The 19,765-nt window shown below is 30.7% G+C and overlaps 1 protein-coding gene across 3 annotated transcripts; it reads left to right on the forward strand.

The window, feature by feature from the left end:
- The first annotated feature begins 3,574 nt into the window (after positions 1–3,574).
- On the forward strand, positions 3,575–17,737 carry LOC130654512 (two pore channel protein 2-like). Of its 3 annotated transcripts, none has more exons than XM_057457113.1 (30): positions 3,575–3,678; positions 5,818–6,111; positions 7,759–7,817; positions 8,190–8,266; positions 8,346–8,411; positions 8,748–8,859; positions 9,082–9,198; positions 10,757–10,825; positions 10,910–10,947; positions 11,436–11,547; positions 11,620–11,740; positions 11,840–11,905; positions 11,999–12,063; positions 12,260–12,363; positions 12,614–12,701; positions 13,187–13,273; positions 13,358–13,477; positions 13,552–13,605; positions 13,805–13,846; positions 13,960–14,007; positions 15,028–15,066; positions 15,319–15,374; positions 15,452–15,566; positions 15,649–15,720; positions 15,927–16,009; positions 16,220–16,298; positions 16,396–16,481; positions 17,039–17,120; positions 17,216–17,296; positions 17,369–17,737. In XM_057457113.1, exons 2-30 carry the CDS (start codon positions 5,826–5,828, stop codon positions 17,510–17,512), a joined length of 2,568 nt encoding a protein of 855 aa, XP_057313096.1. In that variant the 5' UTR covers positions 3,575–3,678; positions 5,818–5,825; the 3' UTR covers positions 17,513–17,737. The 3 variants fall into 3 exon arrangements, with proteins under 3 accessions (XP_057313096.1, XP_057313097.1, XP_057313095.1); XM_057457114.1 differs by lacking the exon at positions 3,575–3,678 and adding an exon at positions 3,701–3,725; XM_057457112.1 differs by lacking the exon at positions 3,575–3,678 and adding an exon at positions 3,775–3,913.
- Positions 17,738–19,765: the final 2,028 nt, after the last annotated feature.

Consider the following 19,765-nt stretch of genomic DNA (forward strand, 5'->3'; position numbering starts at 1 on the left):
ATGCAAACAATAAAAAAAAGCATTTCATTCTTTTATTAACTATATGGAGACAAAGAACATAACAACAGAAAAATGAGTGAAGAAAAATATTTAAACTAAAAAAAATTGGGAGTGCATTTGACATGGTGAAACATGAGAATATTATTCAATCTATTTAAAGAAACTGTTTAAATCTTTCCTTCTCACAGTAGTTTACAGAAAACATCCAAATATTTGAATTCGTACAATAGAGTTATTTAGCAACACCAAAGAAACAAAGTAAATAATGTCTCTTATAATTCCTAACAACTGAAATATTAGGTTTTAATAACATGATTTTAAATATAAAAGGATTGCACCATTTTTAGCAGCTTAAAATAACAAAAACGCTAAAAAATTATTTCAAATTTTACTGAAAAAAAAGTCAAAATTGTATTTTTTCACAACACATGGAGGTATAAAAACTAAAAAATATCTTTTTATCTTTAAAATTTAAATTAACACAAAAAATTGGCTAACCTGTTTTAAATCAAGTTGGTTTTTGTCGAATCAGTATACAGTGTTTTCTTCAAACAATGTTTGTCCTTCAAGAGAAAATATTATCACATTTAACATTCCGCTACACCTAAACACTTGAATAAAAACTTTAATTGATTTCCTCTTTACATAGCACTAATGGGTCATTAGGAAAATTAAGCACATCATTAGCAATAAGACTGTGCAATTTTTTTATTCTAAAACAAATTTCAGTGTTACCATCTTTATTTATTAACAAATGCATATTGCATGTTGAAACTTAAAGTTCAAACATATGAATTAACACTTATATAAAATAAAATAGAATTCCAAGTATGATTCTAACTAATCACTGATCCTGTTCTTTGTGCTAAAACAAACAAAAAAAAGTTATATTGATCTTAAACCTGAGTGGGCAGCACATAATTCATCAAAAAAAGTCTTTCCAAAAAAACCTTCACCAAGAAGTGCTAATAAAAGATGTTGAATAACAACTTGTAAATACGCATCAACAAGTGTTAACATGACAAATTTTTAAATTGTGCATTAGGTAATAATCATTGTTTTTCATTATCACAACCATTTGCCAAAATTGATTTTAAAACCAGAAAGAAAATCATTCAGAATGTTGGTCATTTCAACACAAACAATTTATTATTTTATAAATTACCAATCCAATCTGTTTTAGTCACCATCATAAAAGGTAGTGATTGTACTATTAAGTTAACTTTACCTTTGGTTTTCTCCTTTAATATAGGCATAAATGCAGTATTTACTCTAATAAATGTTAAATGAGTTTATCAAAAAAAAACATATTTTAGGTGTGTCAGATATGAGGGGGAGGCATTCATTACAGGTTCGTGTTTATTTTAAAAGGAGGCTATGAGTAAAAAAACTTTTGTCCTCTCAATAAAACATTATTCTAGAAAGAAAACAGCCCACTTCAATTTAATAAAAATTACTGTATTTTAATTTTATGTCTTAAATTAAAAAATAAAATGTTACACACAGGAAACACTTATCTAAAGACCACTGCATTTTAAGATGCAAAATTTATTAAAGGACAGTGTTTTTGCTACAATGCTTTACAAGCATTTATCACAGTGCTAAATATAACACTTGGAAATATACTGGTATAAAAATAATTAAAGTGAAACTGTTTATAAATCATATTTATTATCAAAATACTAATACTCCTTAAGTTTTATCTCTATTTAGAAAAGTCCTAAGCCAATTTATCCATTTTCTTTAAATGCATCAAACAACTTACTCTGCTGATCTAAGAAACATCTTTTTCTATATTTTTTTTTTAATCATACATTATATTACAGAGATTTACATCAGAATCAAAAATTAGTTAAGCCATTGCATTTCACTTTGAAGTTTCAGACTAAATAGGAACTGCATGTGACAAAATTTCCAAATCAACAGCTTAATGACGTCAACAAAAATGAGTTAAACTAAAATATCTTGTCAGTTTGTCTCGGTTTGTCAAAAACATGTTCCTATACATTGATCAACATTTGAAGCTCCAACCAGACATTGATCAACATTTGAAGCAACCAACCAAACAAATTTCTGTTTGTTTTTTGTGTATACATGGATGAGATAAAAAGATTATTAATATTATTTACCCTGGTACTGTTATCAATAAGATTTAACACTCCAATTTAGCTATGGGAGTTTAACTAGACAACTGCAAAAAATATCAATCTTATTTCCATGCTGGATGTTAAACAGAAAGGATCAATTCACGCTTTTATAGTCTCTGGTATAACTTAGCCACAAAGATAACAGTCAGCATGGGTAGTTAATATCAATAAACCTATATTTTCATAACTTTTACCCACCCCCCATTGAAGCCGAATTTTACAAAGATCATTCGACTAGTATATGATGTAATCAGAGTGATACTTCAAGTACAGCAACTTTTGTAAATGAGAAAACTCACAAAAGTTTTGCATTTTGCAAACAGAAACTTTAGTAAATAATTTATTTATTTTTTTGGAAATTTTGTAATTCGACCACAAAACATTTTATTTGTTACCAAAATAACTAAAATAGACCGTTCAGCATTAACTGTTTTTAATATTTTATCTGTTTACTGTAAATAGTTTTTTAGAGTAAATTGAATAATGAAAGTGCAAATAGGTATTTAATTTAGCACCTCTTACAATTTTATGTATGGATTTTGTGAAGTAATTTTATAAGCATCCCTTTTAGTCCCTTGTTTTCAAAGATGTTGTTAAAGCTTTATAAAATGCTATTGACATCAAACTATTAAATTAACATCAACAAATAGTTTATCTTTCAGCAAACAAAAGAGAAATAAAAACAACCTTTTTGCTAAGTTACAGACAGGAAGAAGAATATTTTGCCTGTCAGTTGTTAGACACAAAAAAAATATCTTATTACCATTACACTTTTGATGACAGTTTTGCAACCATTATAGCAGTTAAAAGAAACAGTAAGCCTGGTCCCGAGCCTTTCTCTTTAGTTGGAACCGGTAAAATAACTTAGTAAACCTCTCCTAGTATTTTGTGGTGGGAATGTCTGCCATATATTTTTATATAACAAGATGTATAAATACGTGAAGCCTTCTGTATAAATAATAGGACTTATTTTATGAAGTACGGAAATTGTGATGTCTCGTATTGATTATAAGGTCCTTGTGGTTTCATCTAGTAAAAAGTTAATTTTAAAGTTCTGTTTATTTTGTTACATCGCCCGTTGCTCTTTCGTTTTTGTTTTACCAAGAATTTCTCGCGTTATACGTGGTCCATTCTCACTGAACAACAACAAAAAAGTTGTTTATGTCAAAAATCAGGCAAGTGAAGCCATAGATGACCCTCCCGCCTGTACAAAACCCAGGCTTGCTGCAGGGCCAATTGATAAAAAATTATGAATACTAAACTAAGTAGATTTTTTACTAACGTTATATTTATATAGTATATTATTCTTTATTTTATCAAAATTATTAACAAGAGCTTAAATTATTATTAATAAATCATTCTGGCTTAAAAAACACTGGTTATTGGGGCTGATTCTACAAGGACTGCAAATCTGAAATATACTGACCACAATTTTGCTGACATCGACATTTTTATAAAAATAAACAGAGTTGGACGACAAATAAACTTAAAGATCGGAAGGGGAAGAAGATAAAGAAAAGACTGAAAATAGGTAAAGCATAACAGGCATTCTGGCAACTAGCTTGAAGTCTTACTAAGGTCAAATAATAATTCATTTTTATTATACATTCTTTTGATGCCGTTTAATTTTAATTAGCAAGCTAAAAAATAGACAGTTGCTGTACAGGTATAAAATGTGATATATGGTCCTATTTTCGCAGTCTCGTCAATGAAGAGGCCAGGCGTACAACACTTTGCATGCAAAAAATTGTTTCTACACTATAAAGGTTTGCGATTTTAATTCTTCAATTACTGTGTCCACAACAGAGGAGGGTGTTTAGTTAAGCATGTTTTTCCTTGTCTTTTCGTTTTACACATGTATATAGCTAGTTAATTAATAATTTTTTATTGCAAAGGAAAAATTATTAATTTGTCTCCCCCTCAAAAAAAATTTGAATAAATTTGTTCTTTCGTTTTGAATTTTTAAAATAACTAGCTGTCAAAGTAAGGCACTATATAGGCACTCTATATATATATTTAGTCCAGTTTGCGATATTTGAAATCTCATAGCAATTAAAATCATTTGAAACTCATAACGAAGGAGGGTGTTTCTTAAAAATATGTTTCATTAATGACATTTCTGTTTACCAAAGGAGTCAGTCAGTAAAAAATCTTTTGGAAAAATTAAAAAAAATCCTTTATATAGCTATATAAATGTAACCTATATTAGATTCTTTCTTTTTAATATTAGCTTGCCTTACTTTCAGCCTCCATTTTTTCCATTTTGGCAATAAACACTGTCCCCCTGGTTTTCACCTGTCTTGCATAAATGTGAAGTAGGAAATATAATGAATTTTAGCAAATAAATAAGTGCAGTCCCTACCTCCTGTAAATGTATGATTAAAATAACATGTGTATGTAAATCCTAATCCTAACAAACTGCTCAACAAGCAAGTGACATTTGGATTTGGAAAATTACCTATCAGAATTAAATATCATAAATATAGAAATACAAAATATCAAAATGTATGGCACTATGAGAGTTGTCTGACAAAAGTAAACAAACATATTTTTTATACATTAGATTATCTCAAAAATGGTTTCAAAAATATAATGTTTCAATTCATATAATTTTTTTGAAACGAGGTCTATACAAATTAAAAACGAATTAAAAAATTTGTATAAAAAATGGTTTTAAATTTGTTCCAACTTGTTATAAATTGTTTTTTTGTTGCAACGAAAATCATTTTATAAGCAAAAAAACATTGCTGTAGATCATCCAAAGTCATTATATATAACAGGATCATAGGAAGTGTAAATATTGCCATTGATCTAAAAACTATCAAAACAGGATCATGGCAAATAAAAACATTGTTGTAAATCATTTAAGAACCATCATAATGCTATCATTGGAAGCAAAAATTTTGAGTGATACCGTATTAAAACCCCCAAACAAGATAATGAAAAGGGAAAAAATCAACGAAGATTTATAAAAGGGACTTTAGAAACTGGTTTGCATGAAAACTATGACAGTCACCATGATCCTATTAGAAAATATCAAAACAAGATTGTAAAAAGTTTCAAAATTTAGTATAAGTTGATTTAAAAAACTGTAACAACACTGTTTCACTTCTCCATTCAAAGACATTACCTTTGTGCATTGTTTGTGACAGGTGTAAAAAATAAGAAAAGTCCTGTTAAAAAAACAATCTAAGTTTTGATAAGTTATAGTATAATATTCAGTATATAATCTAAGTTTTAATAGTTATTTTAACAAAGTAAATATTAAAAAAACACACACACTAATAATTTTTTGGTCTTATGGCAAAAGGAAGCAATTGCATGAATTTTTTGTTGCAAAGTATTTTGCAATTGCATAGTCACTGCTTTTTAGGGTCTAAATACATTCAACGCAGCAAATTGTCCAAATCAATGGTTTATAATCTTAAAAAAATTGGCAGGAGGTTATAAGCACAGACTTGATGCAGAGGAAGTTGAGTTTACATCTAACACAGTCTAGATCAGATTGGAAGAGGGTCATTAATATACCCGTCCAACCCATGCTAGCATGGAAAACGGACGTTAAGCCGAGAATGATGATGATGATGATGATGATGAAAATCACAAAATATTAAGACAAGTACAAATAAGTTAGAGTCGTTTATTATACAATCTTTGGTTTTCCTTTTAGGTGGATCGATGTGTGCAGCAAAATTAATTAAAGCAAATGAAAAAGCATTTTTAAAATCACCAATGGCTAGCAAATCAAAATATGGCAGTGCAGCCTTAAGGACTCCAACAAACAGTTCACCCAGACTAAAGAGGCTTTTCACTAGTACACCATCTGACAGTGAATCTGGTATGGATCGTTATGACTCAACTGCACCATATGCTAGCTCATCGAATGAAGACATACTATATTCAACTGCTGACCCTAGTGATTTCGAAGGAAGTTTGACTACATCCCAAGAAGATCTAACTACAGGTAAAATTTAAATTATTATATGTATCTTAATGATTTTAAATCACTTCTTTTTTCTCGGGCACAGGTACTATGTTTCACAATAAATAATCTTCAATAGTCAAAGAAATTTAGCAAGAATTGAATAGTTCACTTGTATATAAATTGTTTTCTTTACTTTCTTTACAAAAAAACATTCCTATATCTTTTGTAAAAAAGGGTTTTTGGATAACAAATAAGCATAAAATATGCTCGGGAAATCGAAAAAATTCAGAAAAAAAAATCTTACATCATTATTCCATTCTCCTTACCCAAACCTTAAAAAAAAACATTGTATCTTATTAAGAAAGGATAAATAATTTCAAAAAACAGTATTATAAGATTAAACAAAAATTTTTTAGGTGATACAACGCTATGAAAGTTTTTCTTTGTAAAAAAGTCTTTCCAATTCTAACAATCTTTCCATTTGTGCTCAATTACAGAATCTTGTAGTTTGTCATTTAATATCACACATGTATATTTTATATTTCTGATAGGGTAGTTTTAATTTTAAGTGTTATGTATAGACATTTCTCTAAAAAAAATTTTATATTTGATTGAGATGTTTTGGCCAGTTATTTTTTTCCTGTATACCCAAATCCAATGAACATCTTATTTTCAAATATTTCTTTTGTTTCTCTCTACCTTTAAAAATAGTATGCAAAAATACTAAAACAAACTTTAAGGAGGAAACGTAATGCAATAAATTGACAACCTCTGCTTTTCTCTAGCTCTAAAAAATAGATATTATCGAATCAAAAACAAAAAAAGAAAAAATCAGCCTCTCCAAGAAAAGTTTTTAAAATCTCTACCAAAATTGTGTTTTTCATGTTTTCCTACCTTGACATAAATGTTCATTGTCACTTTTATTGGATAAAGATTGTTCGTTTAAATACTTTTTTGCTGCACTACACAATCAAAGAGTCTGTCTGTAAAAATTGATAATTCCAACCTTCTCTTTTCTTCTGTAAGGGCACTTCCTGTAGAACATTAGGATCCTTATTTTATTGAAGGCAAATTTGATTTTGCAAATAAGAGAAAATTACCAAACATTTTGCCTGGCACTGACCTTTTATTCTTGACTTATATTGCATAAGGATCATTTGTATAAAGTTTTTTTGTAACGCTCTGGGTATCACTCTGATGTTTCTATGTTTGTTGTTCGAAAAGGGATACCAACCATTGACTTTTGTGTGCTGTGTATGAGTTACAAAAACAAGGATTGTTTGTCCATGATTTAGCTACCTAATGTCTATGAGCAATATGCATAACAGAAAACTGATCACTTCACGACTAAACACTAGTACATTACCACAAAAGAAATGTATTTTATTTCAAAAAATTCTCAAAAATCTTAAAAGCAAGAAGCAAGAACAAGTGTAATTACTAAATAAAATGTTAACTAAAGATAGGAAGTTCAAAAATCGACATTTTGAGGTAGTAGAAACAAAAAATTCATTTTCACATACAATACTGAAATTCCAGACACCCACTCGCACTAACGTATAGGAAACTCACCCTTACTAAAATTTAGTGTAGTATTTTTATTTACTTGCACTCTTTCTTCTTATTCTTTTTAAAGGTATTTATTTAGTGATGAGTAATAACATGTAGTCAATTTAAAAAATTTAGATAATAAGGAAAGTCGAGGATTGCTGCAAGCTGTAGTTTTTATTGAAGATGCTATTGAGGTAAGTATCATTTTGTTAGGATAATTTTGCCTGTCGTCAGCATGTCGATAAAAAAGGGAAATTGAGATTTCTAAACCACTGAAATCTCATAATTTTAGCCGATCAAAACTTTATTGCTTTGACTTTGGTTTGCAAATAAAATGTGAGGAAAAAAACAGTTTATGGTTTATCTCTGTGTGCATCTGGATCTTGCAATATTGCTAAATTTATAATGAAAAAAAACTTGAAAAGCTTAAAATTGTTAAAAAAATAGCACTTGTGTTTATGTATTAGCAGTTTACACTGTGGGTAGATTTTTACAACTTTACGCTTCTGTTATAAAAGCATCTGTTGACTTTTTAGTTTGTGACTAGTGTGAAAATTTATTTTCAGCATCGCTCAATTCACCACAAAGTTGATGTTAAATCATTATATAGGTACAGGTTGTATCATTCGAAACCAGTAAGATGGTATGTTAGTAATTCATTTATAAACATGTTAACAGGAGTAAAAAGTTCATTTCCTGTTTTTTTTTTGTTTTTTTTTCAGGTCGCTTCGATTTACAATATCAATCCTATTAGGGCTGGCATTTTTGGAGACACCAACATCTTTAAAGTAAGACTTAAAACCAAGGAGTACTTTAAAGAAAGAAAATTCCACAAAAGTAAACTTTTGAGGGAAATAACTTTATTAAGTATTTAAGTATTTTATTTATAAAAGAAATTACTGAAGAATTAAAAAAAGAATGAAAATTAACTTATCGTGAAAGGCATATTTCAATACATTCTGAGGGGAAAAACTTTCTCGTTCCAGCTTTTTTAAATTTTTTTGCAGGACTTGTCTTTCGCACATTAGGCCAAAATTATGAAATTGCAAAAGTTTCTTTCGCGAAACTTTAAAGTATACAATACTGCAGTTTAAATGGATATCTAAATTGTTTGTTTGGTTTAGACAATCCTCTGACCCTCGCAAAGGACAAGCTCGGAAAGAATTGCCATGTGGTTTGACAGAGTCCATTGAACTCTTGTGTTTGGTTATTTTAACAGCAGATTTGCTATTTAAGGTAAGTTTCACATCTGTTTTTTCACTGCTGCCATTTTGTTGTTGTTTGTTACTTCTCCCTCAGGATAAATCTATTATTGGCTTTATTATTTGCTTTGGCAACACTAAGAAACACAGTCGCTGTACCAGAATGTAAATTTTTATTTTTAAGATGTGTATTACACAAATGTATCAAAGGATCCATATACTGAGCAATTATTAGCTACATCTTATTTTTTTGTAGTTTTTAATGGTCGGACGTAAGCATGCGAAAAAGAATCCCTGGTTGATTTTTTCTGCTGTTGTTTTAATCATAACATACATAGATTGGTTTGTATCAGTTGGACTTGTTTGTGAAGACGTAAGTTTGTCAATGTTTACGCTAAAGATCCTTGCTGAATCTATGTACTCTCAAGGTCATTTCAGCTTGAAATACTAGAAAATACTTGAAGAAAATTGGTACTAGAAAATTTTGTTTCTGGAATTTTCTAGTGTTGTGCATGAAAAGGCATCAGAATTATATATGGAATTATTTTATTGGATGTGAACATGCTTCACGAACATGGAGATGAACACATGATTTCTTTTAAGCTTCTGTTAACTAGTTTTGTTATCACGAAAAAAGTGGTACAAAACAGTCTGATAAGAACTAAAAATTGCAGCAGGATTTTGTTGCCACCATGAAAAAAGGATAAATAGGATTGAGGTAAGACTACATAAAGTTGCTTTCATTGATGCTAAAGAAAAAAGTGCTTAGATAAAAACACTTTCAGCCAAAGCAAATATTTTCAGAGAGATTGTTTAAGCAAAAGCAGAGACAGTGACGCATAGAACGAATTAAAAAAGGAATAAATAAAGATATGTTATAAAGCATTTAAAAAGCGTTTAAAACAAAGTGCTTTTCATAAGTTACGATGGAACATATGTGGTTGCTTGCCAGGAACTTTTATTGCTCTACGCTTCAAAAACGTAAGATTTCATGATAATTTATATCTGGAAAATCTGAACACTTTACATGCTTTAGATTTTGTGAATCAACAAATAAAAAAAGTTGCGTGATTTTTTACGCTTGAGCTAATTTCACAGAAATTTTATTTCGCGATTCGGATGTTGATTGATCATGGAAATTCTTTGATATTAAAGTATGTAACGAAGGAAGTTTAAACCAATTTCATCAACTTTAATAAACTGTTGCTTAGTCATTGAATTTAAAGAGATCAAAAACGTTTTTTATAGTTGTTAGAAATAAGAGAAACACGCGGGTCTTTGCATGGAAATTTTGTTTTCATTTTATGTCATTTTATTGCCAAACTTTTGATCAGTGGCCCAAACTGTTCTTAAAATAAGGACCTGTTAATCCTTTAAGCCATGTGATCATAGTTGAATTCTAGTTTTTATGCTGGAGTATGTCATATCAAATACTCAAAATAGGAAATATACAAAAATGGTGCTAAATTAGCTGGAATCAAATTCAATTTTAACCAGTTGCTCTGACTCCAAACTAAACGTAGCTGGGTATATATTTCTGCTGAAGTGGCGATATTTGTTTGCAGAGTGATATCGCCTCCATGTGAATTACCTCTCCAACCAGAGTTGCCACCAGATTAGGGAATTGGAAAAGTTTAAAATGTTCAGGGAAAATAAGGGAAAAGAGAAGAATTTAATATTTTTTTCACGTTTTAATTTTTTAATGTTTTATTATATTTTTTTTTATTCGACGTGTAGCCTGTTTCGGTATTCGTGAATAGTTTTTATTCTACGTTTGTAAGTTTCCATGGAAAAAATGAGGATTTTTATTCCTGAAAACAGTAGCAAGCCTTTTATTTGCATATCGATCATAGATATGCACGGTGTTTTTTTCATACACCAAGTCTGTATTATGATTTCATTAGAGTGCAAAATTGTAACATTTTATTTAGAGATGGAGAATAAGACGTTTGCTCCGACCATTCTTTTTAATTCAACACTCCTCCCTGATGAAGAAAACTGTAAGTTTTTATTATGAAAAAGAACATTTTTTCCTAATGATATATTTTAACTGTGATGCATCCTCCAAATATTTTTTTTTGCAGGTTCAAAGTATTCAACAGTCAATACCACAAATTCTTAGGTATAGCTTACACGTTAAAATTTTAAGTGTTATATTTCTGCTGATAGCACATAGATAGTCGAATAAACAATTGTCGATTAACATCCATACCATTGCAATTATGCGTCTGCCAGGTCAGGAAAGTCAAGGAAATCACATATCTTTAAAAAAGTTTAAAAAAAATCAAGAAAATTTGATGAAATTTCTGCAGAATCAGGGAAAAACTAGTTCACAGGCAAATTCCATCGGTTGTTTTTTCTCTGGGCTTGCCTAAAAAACAAAAGCAGAAAGGGCATCAATTAAAAAGCTCTATAATCAGGGGAATATCAGAGACATTCAGCATTAATTTCTGGCACACAGTCTAGAAGCATTATTACTCCTGGATACAGGATGTTGGGCCTTTCAAGAACATTAGGCATCGTAAAATATGCAATTGTGTAAGCTAAATGACACCAAAATTCAGACATTAAATGTATTTACTAATAATTCATGACATTTTGCTGCTTTAGTGTGTTGTTCCTGATGTGTTTGCACCTTTATTTCTTCACCATGTTGGGTATGGTACTGTTTACACCAGAGGATATGTTATATAACCAGACATCCATTTTAGATACAACCAGCGTAAGTTTGTGAGATGTTATCACCATTTAGCACCAATAATATATTTTTTTATAAAATCTTTTTTTTTCTTAGGGTAAACGTCATTCCATTGATCAACTAAATGATTCAAAAGAAGGAAAAGCATATTTTAATGATTTAGGAGCAGCCGTAATGTCGCTTATAGTTTTGCTGACAACAGCAAATAATCCAGATGGTATTGTTTTTGTATTTTGCTGATCGTTGATAAGAAAGATTTTTTTCAATATGTTTTCTAGTTTTGCAGTATAGTAGAGTATATTTTGACTTTGTTTAGTGATGATGCCTGCTTACTCCGACAGCAGATTCTATGCGATATATTTCATCCTCTTTTTGGCAGTTGGTAAGTGTATACTATTTTTTTATTCATTCATTTATTTATTTTTTTCTTCAATAAGCCAAATATTTTTATTTATTTATTTTTTTATTTTTTTAGGGATGTATTTTTTTATGAATGTTTTGTTGGCTGTTATATACAATCAATTTAAAGGTTCTTTCACGGTTAGTTTGCCTTTATGGAGATTTGATTTTCACTATGTTGAGGAAAATAAGTTGAGGAAGCGCTATTTTGTAAAATACATTTTTGACACAGTTGATACACTCCAAACTTTGCATCGATGAAGAAATATATCTTTTGTATATCTAAATTTTGTTTCAAAAAACTGTTGTTGTTTTGAAGAGATCTTCTTCATTGTAGAAATCCATGCAAAGTAGTTTTCTGCGGAGACGAATTGGTGTTCGGGCTGCATTTGAAGTGTTACGTGGAAGCAGTTTTTACGCTACACCACTAGCTTCTCCTGGGTACGCACAAATTACTGTCTTACCGATAAAATTTCTTTATTGTCGGTATCTCTTGATTTCCCGGTTTTGTTTGTTTGTTTATTTTTGTTGTTGTTGTTGTTGTCGTCGTTGTTGTCGTCGTTGTTGTTGTTGTCGTCGTTGTTGTTGTCGTCGTTGTTGTTGTCGTCGTTGTTGTCGTCGTTATTGTTCTTGCTGTCGTCATCTTCGTCGTTACCTAAGAGCTTTAAGTTTCTATTTTCCGTGAATTCAGATCGTGTATCGATGTTTCAGCAGCGAAAGCTCTGTTAGATTGTGTGCGTTTCTCCAAAAAATCAAGATATATGCCTGCAATGACAGAAGTAAGTTACTACGCCAATAGCTATTTTCTTTGTTTGTTCAGTGTTTAATATCTACATACATTCTCCTGTTGTAAGTAAGCACGATAAGGGAAATATAATTTACTTTCAAGAGAGATAAAAAATAATTTGATACAGTGGTGCAATCTTTCTGTTTTTTCAAATCGCACGTGATGTTTTCTACAGGTGTTTCTTGATAATTTAAAGTAAAAAAATGATTAAATTGATTTCATGTGTTGTCTAAACAAGTTGTAAGTTAGCCTCGGAGTTTATGCTTTAAACATGAGAATTGCGGTAACTGAAAACATTAATATTTTAGCTAAGTTATCCAATTTATTTTTATTACTATCACTATTTTATTACTATTATTATATTATAGTATTATTATAATATATTATAGTTTTTCCTTTTCACGAAGAAAGTAAAAATCCACAAATTCGAACAAATTAGAAGCAAGCGAACAATTAGAATACTTTGTTCTCTCCTAGTATTTGGAAGCTCTGCCAACGGCATCGTTGAACTCAAAGCAGTTCCAAGATTTATTTGACATCGTGTCCGCGGATTCTGTGAAAAAAGTAAGACTAATTATTTCGTCAGAAAAAAAAATCAGAGCCATATGGGAGCGCTTTACTGATATATATATTTTTGAATTATTTTAGCGATATCCTTGTCGTCAATTCCAAAGGCCAGTTCTAAAGCAAATCCAAGCAATCCTTCTGCATGATTATTTTCAATATTTTGGGGATTTCATGGCTTTGGTGAATGTGTTTGTTGTCACTGTAAGTGATTTTTGTAACATCTTCAGTATGTTGAATTATTGTATCGTGATTGACTTCATCTTTCTTTTTATTAGATTGAGCTAGCAACGTCGGTCAACAATGCTTTTTCTGGTCACTCCATGTTGTCTGTACGTACATAAATCCAAATAACTTCCAGTGACGAAACCTGGCAGGTTATATATTGTAAAGAACTAGTCATATTACACTAATTTTTATTTAAATGTGATAGACAAAGCCTAATCTGTTACTCACATTTGTAAACTTCATTTTGTTGGTTCATCTCATTTTGCGTACATTGTGTTGATATTTACATTCTATCTGTTTTAGATTTTCAATTTTTGCTTCATCTTCTACTTTGCCATAGAACAGGTATTGTTAGTGATTGGTGTAATTTAATTGCGAGCAGAGATTTGTTGTCAAGGAAGTTAGTTTCTTTTTAAGAGAACCCTTCTTATTTTCATGGTTTAAATTTTGTTTTATAGATACTAATGATGTATTTCATCGGACCAAAAAGATATTTCTCGCACAAAGTAAGTTATCTACATGCGAATATTTACAGTTAAATCCCGGTAACCCCCCCACTCCCAAGGGACCGAGATGAATAGTTTAGCTTAACGAATGTTCAAGTTAAAAGAAGCTCCTGTTAAATCGAGCTTAATCGAAAATAAGATTATAGTTAGAGTTAAAGCGACTTTTTCAAGTGGTGAAGCAGCAGTTCCTGGAAAAAGGTGCTATCTTGGCGATGAGAAGACGTGCAAGTCACATGTAAATTGAATTTTCCTTGACAGACAACATCTAAGTATATAACATTTGAAATTAATAAAAACTAACAAAAAAATTAAAATCTGATATTTATCTAGTCTTTCATTTCCTTTTCTCGAGTAAAAGTTTTGAGTTATCCAAAGATATTAGCCTTAGAAGGACAAAAAATGGGTCGAGTTAACGAATGTTAAAGTTAACCGTAGTTTTTTATAAGAAAGTATCACGGAAGTTCAAGGAACCCACGAAAATATATCGAGAAGAAAGTTCGAGTTATCCAGTGTTAGAGTTACCGGAGGCGAACTGTATATACAGTTAGCTTCCGGTAATTATCATTCCTGGAGACTCGGCTTCGCACGTGTAATGCTATATATAAACTATGCTGTGCTTTTTGAGTTTATTATTTACTTTTTCGACATCATAATACTTTAATCTGCCATATCGCTTAATCGAAAGCTGTATTCACACCGGGTTGTACTTATTACTGTAATTTAGACATTGTTGAGCACGCCTATTTCTTTTAAGACAATTTTGGCTAAATAACATTTTTTTTGGCGGGGGAGTTAACGAAGCTTTAAATTAACAATACACTGGTGACGTAAAAATTTTTTCAAAGGGTTTTTAGATGTCATCCGCATCTGCAACTTAAGGTCTCGCAAAATCTACAAAAAATAACATTTGCTATCAATTTTTGGCTAGCTAGGTGTTTTGTTCTATTTCGTTAAATATAGGGGAGTATGTAAAAATAAATTTCTAGGAAACTATACAAAGTATTGTTGCTAATATTTTAGAATGTTTGGTTTGAAAGTGGTGTGACATGGCTTTTAGTGGTAAGACAACTGTTAATTTAAAAGATACCATCCACCTTAATCGTCAAAATAAGAATTTAATTTTTCACCTACGCTTTTTTGGAAGCAAGACAATCGTTTCAATACACTTTATTGCAAATGCTCAAATTCCGTGACAGTAACTTAATTCAATAGTGTTTGAAATAGCACATCTTCCCTAACCCTACCCCCGTCCTTCTGATTAAGCTCCCAAGGAGCGTTTTTTACGCTTTTTGTAAAATAATGTTTTTCTAGATTGTTGAAATTCTTTGCATCGCAATGTATGGTGGACCGTTTCCTTATCTAACCAAGTACGTTTTTACATTTTTGTAAGTTTTATAATGTTCGACACGAGATATTTTTGAGTAACATAGGATCATCTATTTAGGCAAGAAATAATCGCACGTAGTCAGAAATACAGTTTTATGTCATTGTACAATCTACTGCGTATAACGAACATGTTAATTATCATTCGACTACTTCGTATTATACCAAGTATCAAGGTAAGAAATTTATCTAGTGCGTTTGACCATTATTTTTTTACAGATGACATGTGTATTCACTGACTTCAGAATTTTGTTTTAGCCGCTCTCTATGGTTGCAAGCACATTGGTTGACCTTATGAAAAATATGAGGGCTTTTGGTGGTATTGTGATAGTAAGCTTTAACTTATTCCTAAATAATGAAATTATTAAGCAACGTGTGTACAACTTTACATAAGAAATTTTTATAAAAATCATCATCAAGGCTCAATTTCTGAATATTCAAATCATGAGACTCAAATGAAAAAAGAGGAAGAAGAGTGTGTTTTAAAAACATTTGCAGATTTACTGTGGTCGCAAATTTTTTAACACTATTTTTAGTTGATATATTACGTGTTCGCCATATTGGGAATGATGTTGTTCGAAGGAAAAAGCCCTCAACCACCACAAAATTTAACTGCATAGTAAATATACCTCTTGTATTTTTTTCTTTCTATATTATAATACCCGTATACGTCTGTCTGTCACACGAAACGGTACTGCAAGTAGCGAGACGCACGCAATGCGGTATAAATAGGACGGGAGAACCCGTAAATTTATCTACGGGCCACCGACTAGTATAAAATATTCCATGACCTCCATGATTTCAAATATAAATATTTTATATATTTTAGTATTAATGAACATAACACAAGCTGGTGTGGTTCGTATGAACAACTTCAATATTATGCAAACAATTTTGATGACTTCGCAGTAAGTATGCACCTTATAACACAATACATATTGCAGCCTTGTGTTTTTCCCTTCTGTTGCTCTTCTCTTTAAGTTTAAGTTAACATACTTTTTACAGGCTTCACTGGTTATTTTGTGGGATGTTATGGTGGTAAATAACTGGTTTGTTTTTCTACATGCCTACAACAAAACCACTAATAGCAGGTAAGTAGGATGACAAATTCGCCTTTAAAATCTGAAAGTATAGCAGCCAAACACGTGGAATTTGGCTCAATTCGAGAATGTTGAGGTTTAAATTCTAAATTCGTTTGCGTACGCGAGTACATAGTCTTATCAGAAAAATATTTGGGCAAAATATTTGTTACCTAGAGAAGATTTTGTCCATTTTTGCAAAATTTACCTAAGTTTTTTTCAGTGCTTTCTATGTAGACAGTACACTGTAAAAACTATAGAATTAAGTTTTTTAAAACATAATTCGTGTGACAAAATTTTCGTCAAGCAAAATATTCGTCCTTCCATAAAATTTCGTCACTTTTGTCCAACATTTTTTTTCTCAGTAAGTGCTTTCTGAATGACCTGCTGAAGGGAAAGTCTATCCCTTGTATCTTTTAAATCCTTTTTTTAATTTAAACAAGTAATATCTTTGTGACTAATTACAAATGCTTGCGCATTGCAAAGATTTCCCGTGAAAGTTTTTGATCGTAAAAGTTACGATTAGTTTATTAGTAGAAGCGCGTGAAAGTTTCTTGGGTCTTTTGTAGATATACGCAGCTGTATTTTGTCATGTGGTGGCTTGTCTCGGTTGTTGTTTGTATTAACCTCTTCGTTGCATTGGTTATCGAGGTAAACCATTAAAGTATACCTCGTGTCGTCAATTTTTTGCGCATGCGTAAATGATGAACAGTTTGAAATTAAAGATGGGTTATTTCCTTTTTTAGGCTTTTATCACTCAGTGGGATAAAACAAACTTAGTGAAAAAAAAACAGCATAAAAAAAGAAAATTCGCACATACAGAAGAAGTATGTAAAGTGATTTTTTTTACAATGTAAAATGCCTTTATGTTTTCTGATCCTCAATTTATGTATTTTTAGACAAGCCGTCATTTTCGTGTTCATGAGTGGTTTCGCGCGGAATATCGTGAACCATCTGAGGAGGAGATTTTAAAAGACATTTGGTCGCACCATTATTTGAGACGGTACACATTATTAAGGCCTGAACAGACGATGCAGGATTAGTGGCGACAATAACCATTATTAAGACGTGAACAAACGTTGTAGGATTTAGTGGCGAAAATAATCATGATGCTTCTTAATCAATATTATTCGAAGTAGTAAATTTTTTTAATAAAGATTTATCTTATCTATAAAAGTGGGGATTAGAATAAGAAAATATTTTTTAAAGTTTTTTATATCCAAATATTTGTACGTTTTGTAAAAATTAGAAAATAAATCCTTTTTTAATTAACGTTTTTTTAATGACTTTCAATTTGGAAAATATGGCGAAAATATGTCGGTTTGTAAATCAGGATTTAATTAAATTTTTTTTCAATAACTGGAAAAAGACATCGCAAAAATATGTTGGCTGTTGTTATAAATCGGGGTTTTCCTTAACCCGTTTTTTAGTGTAGAGGCGGAAGTACTGGCGGAGGGGATTTGGTTTCAACCAGTTCGACAAATCAATCAATAAATAAGATACTTTGTTGATTGATTAATCCGAAGATTACAATTCGGTTGAATGTGCATTGAGGAGAAAGACAAGACGGTAATCAATGAATTGGATAGGTTATTAAATAATTTCATTCGAAATTGTTGCATATAGTTGAAAAAAGTAAATATGAATGGAAATCAGCTGCACGAAACCTTCTTTCATATTTAGTATATTGAGGTGTGACAATGTTTTTTAATATCTTTTAAGCTTCACGAAATTTGTAAAAAACATGACTGAAATTATGAGATTGAAACTTTAGAGAATTTATTAACTAATTTGCGGTCTTTTAAGCATATATAAAGCTTGATAAAATTATCAAAAATGCGTGCATTTTATAGATTTCCGCCATCGTTAGCGTAACTAATTAATGAAATTTGAGGACACTTACAATAAAAACAAAATAACCGGGCAGTTTAAGTAACGCATTTTTGCCTCTAGCGATCTTTGTATGACTCATCAATTTAAAATATCCATCGAATTTTCACACAACTTTCTGTCGATGCATTTCTTTACAAATAAGCAGTTGTTCATTTTGATACAACATTCGGGACTTTTTAGCGGGACCTTAACTTTACCAATGATCAAAGAGGCTCGGTTATGGATTGATTTGAGTTTATCAATTTGCGTTTTCTTTTTGCTGGTGTGAATTTGACTACAATATGTTATGACAGGCATAATGAGCATGTTGTAGATGTTAACAGTAGCAGCTTTTTATAAGATACGGTCTAACTTTAGCCATCAGCTTGATTCGATTCGAAGCTTTTTGAATTTTGCTTCAAAGTTTAAATAGTAACCTGCAAAAAATATTTTTTGCTATCTCAGCATTTCTTATGTGCATGTGTGGGCGTCCATTATTGGGCCGTAATTAGCTCTCAATTTTCCTAAGCGTAGAACGCATACTTTATAAAAATAATGAAGTGCGTAAATCACGTGACTGCTTCTTAAAAATGAGAAATCATGTTCTTGTAAATGGAAATTTTTTAATGTGAATATTAACTGACTTATTTTTTTGAGGTGGCCGTAATATTTCATAAAAACACAACATCAGTGGAGAAGAGCAGAATTGCAGCGTTAATGAAAAAGTAGATCTAAACAATCATCTATTTTATCCCACTCAAAAGAAAATTGTCGAGTTATTCCAGCTATTTAATTGTACAGTAAGCTTACTACACAAAATTAGCCGTATGAAACTTTCTCATGCTCAATTTATGATCATGTATTGACTTGTTGTTTGTTTTGGAGATTCGGAGTTAACTTTGATGACGTTTTCTTTACTTGATTTGTCTCCATATCTGGAATTCTTAAATGGTGTTTAGAAAAGTATTAGAGATATGCAAAAGTTTTATTTTTATAAATTATAATGACTTTTCGTGAAATTCATGCGGTATGTTTTAATTAAGCCGGTTTGAGAAAAGTGGTGATTTTATTTTTTCCCTGTTGTTTTGCTTTCTAGGTAAGCATGTAATGAAAATTCAGAGAAGCTGTGTGTAACGAGGTGTTAAAATAATGATTGTATTAGTTTCACGAAATACATTTTTTATAAGGGCTATAAAATGCCTGATGCCAGAGCCTTTGTCGTTTACTTGATGACTAACACCGTTTCTTCGCCTCAGTCCTAAGGGTCAAAAAGGTAAGATGACCTTGGAACGAGGTTGGTTAAATGAGCATGTACTAGATCAATGTATATGCAGTACTTATATCTGCTTTTTGAAATTTAAAATTCATTTTAAAAAATTACCAGTCACACAAGGTAACCATATTGTTTTTTTTGTGAAGATTTT

The sequence above is a fragment of the Hydractinia symbiolongicarpus genome, chromosome 8, assembly GCF_029227915.1.
Source record: "Hydractinia symbiolongicarpus strain clone_291-10 chromosome 8, HSymV2.1, whole genome shotgun sequence".
In the NCBI taxonomy this organism is placed as follows: Eukaryota; Metazoa; Cnidaria; class Hydrozoa; order Anthoathecata; family Hydractiniidae; genus Hydractinia; species Hydractinia symbiolongicarpus.

What these genes read in the sequence shown, in the direction of transcription:
- LOC130654512 (XM_057457112.1), top strand. Translation starts at nt 3,856, where the DNA reads ATGAAGAGGCCAGGCGTACAACACTTTGCATGCAAAAAATTGTTTCTA. An exon ending in CAGCAGATTTGCTATTTAAG is followed by an intron (nt 8,860 to 9,081) that starts GTAAGTTTCACA and finishes ATTTTTTTGTAG; the next exon opens with TTTTTAATGGTCGGACGTAA. An exon ending in TCAATACCACAAATTCTTAG is followed by an intron (nt 10,948 to 11,435) that starts GTATAGCTTACA and finishes TTGCTGCTTTAG; the next exon opens with TGTGTTGTTCCTGATGTGTT.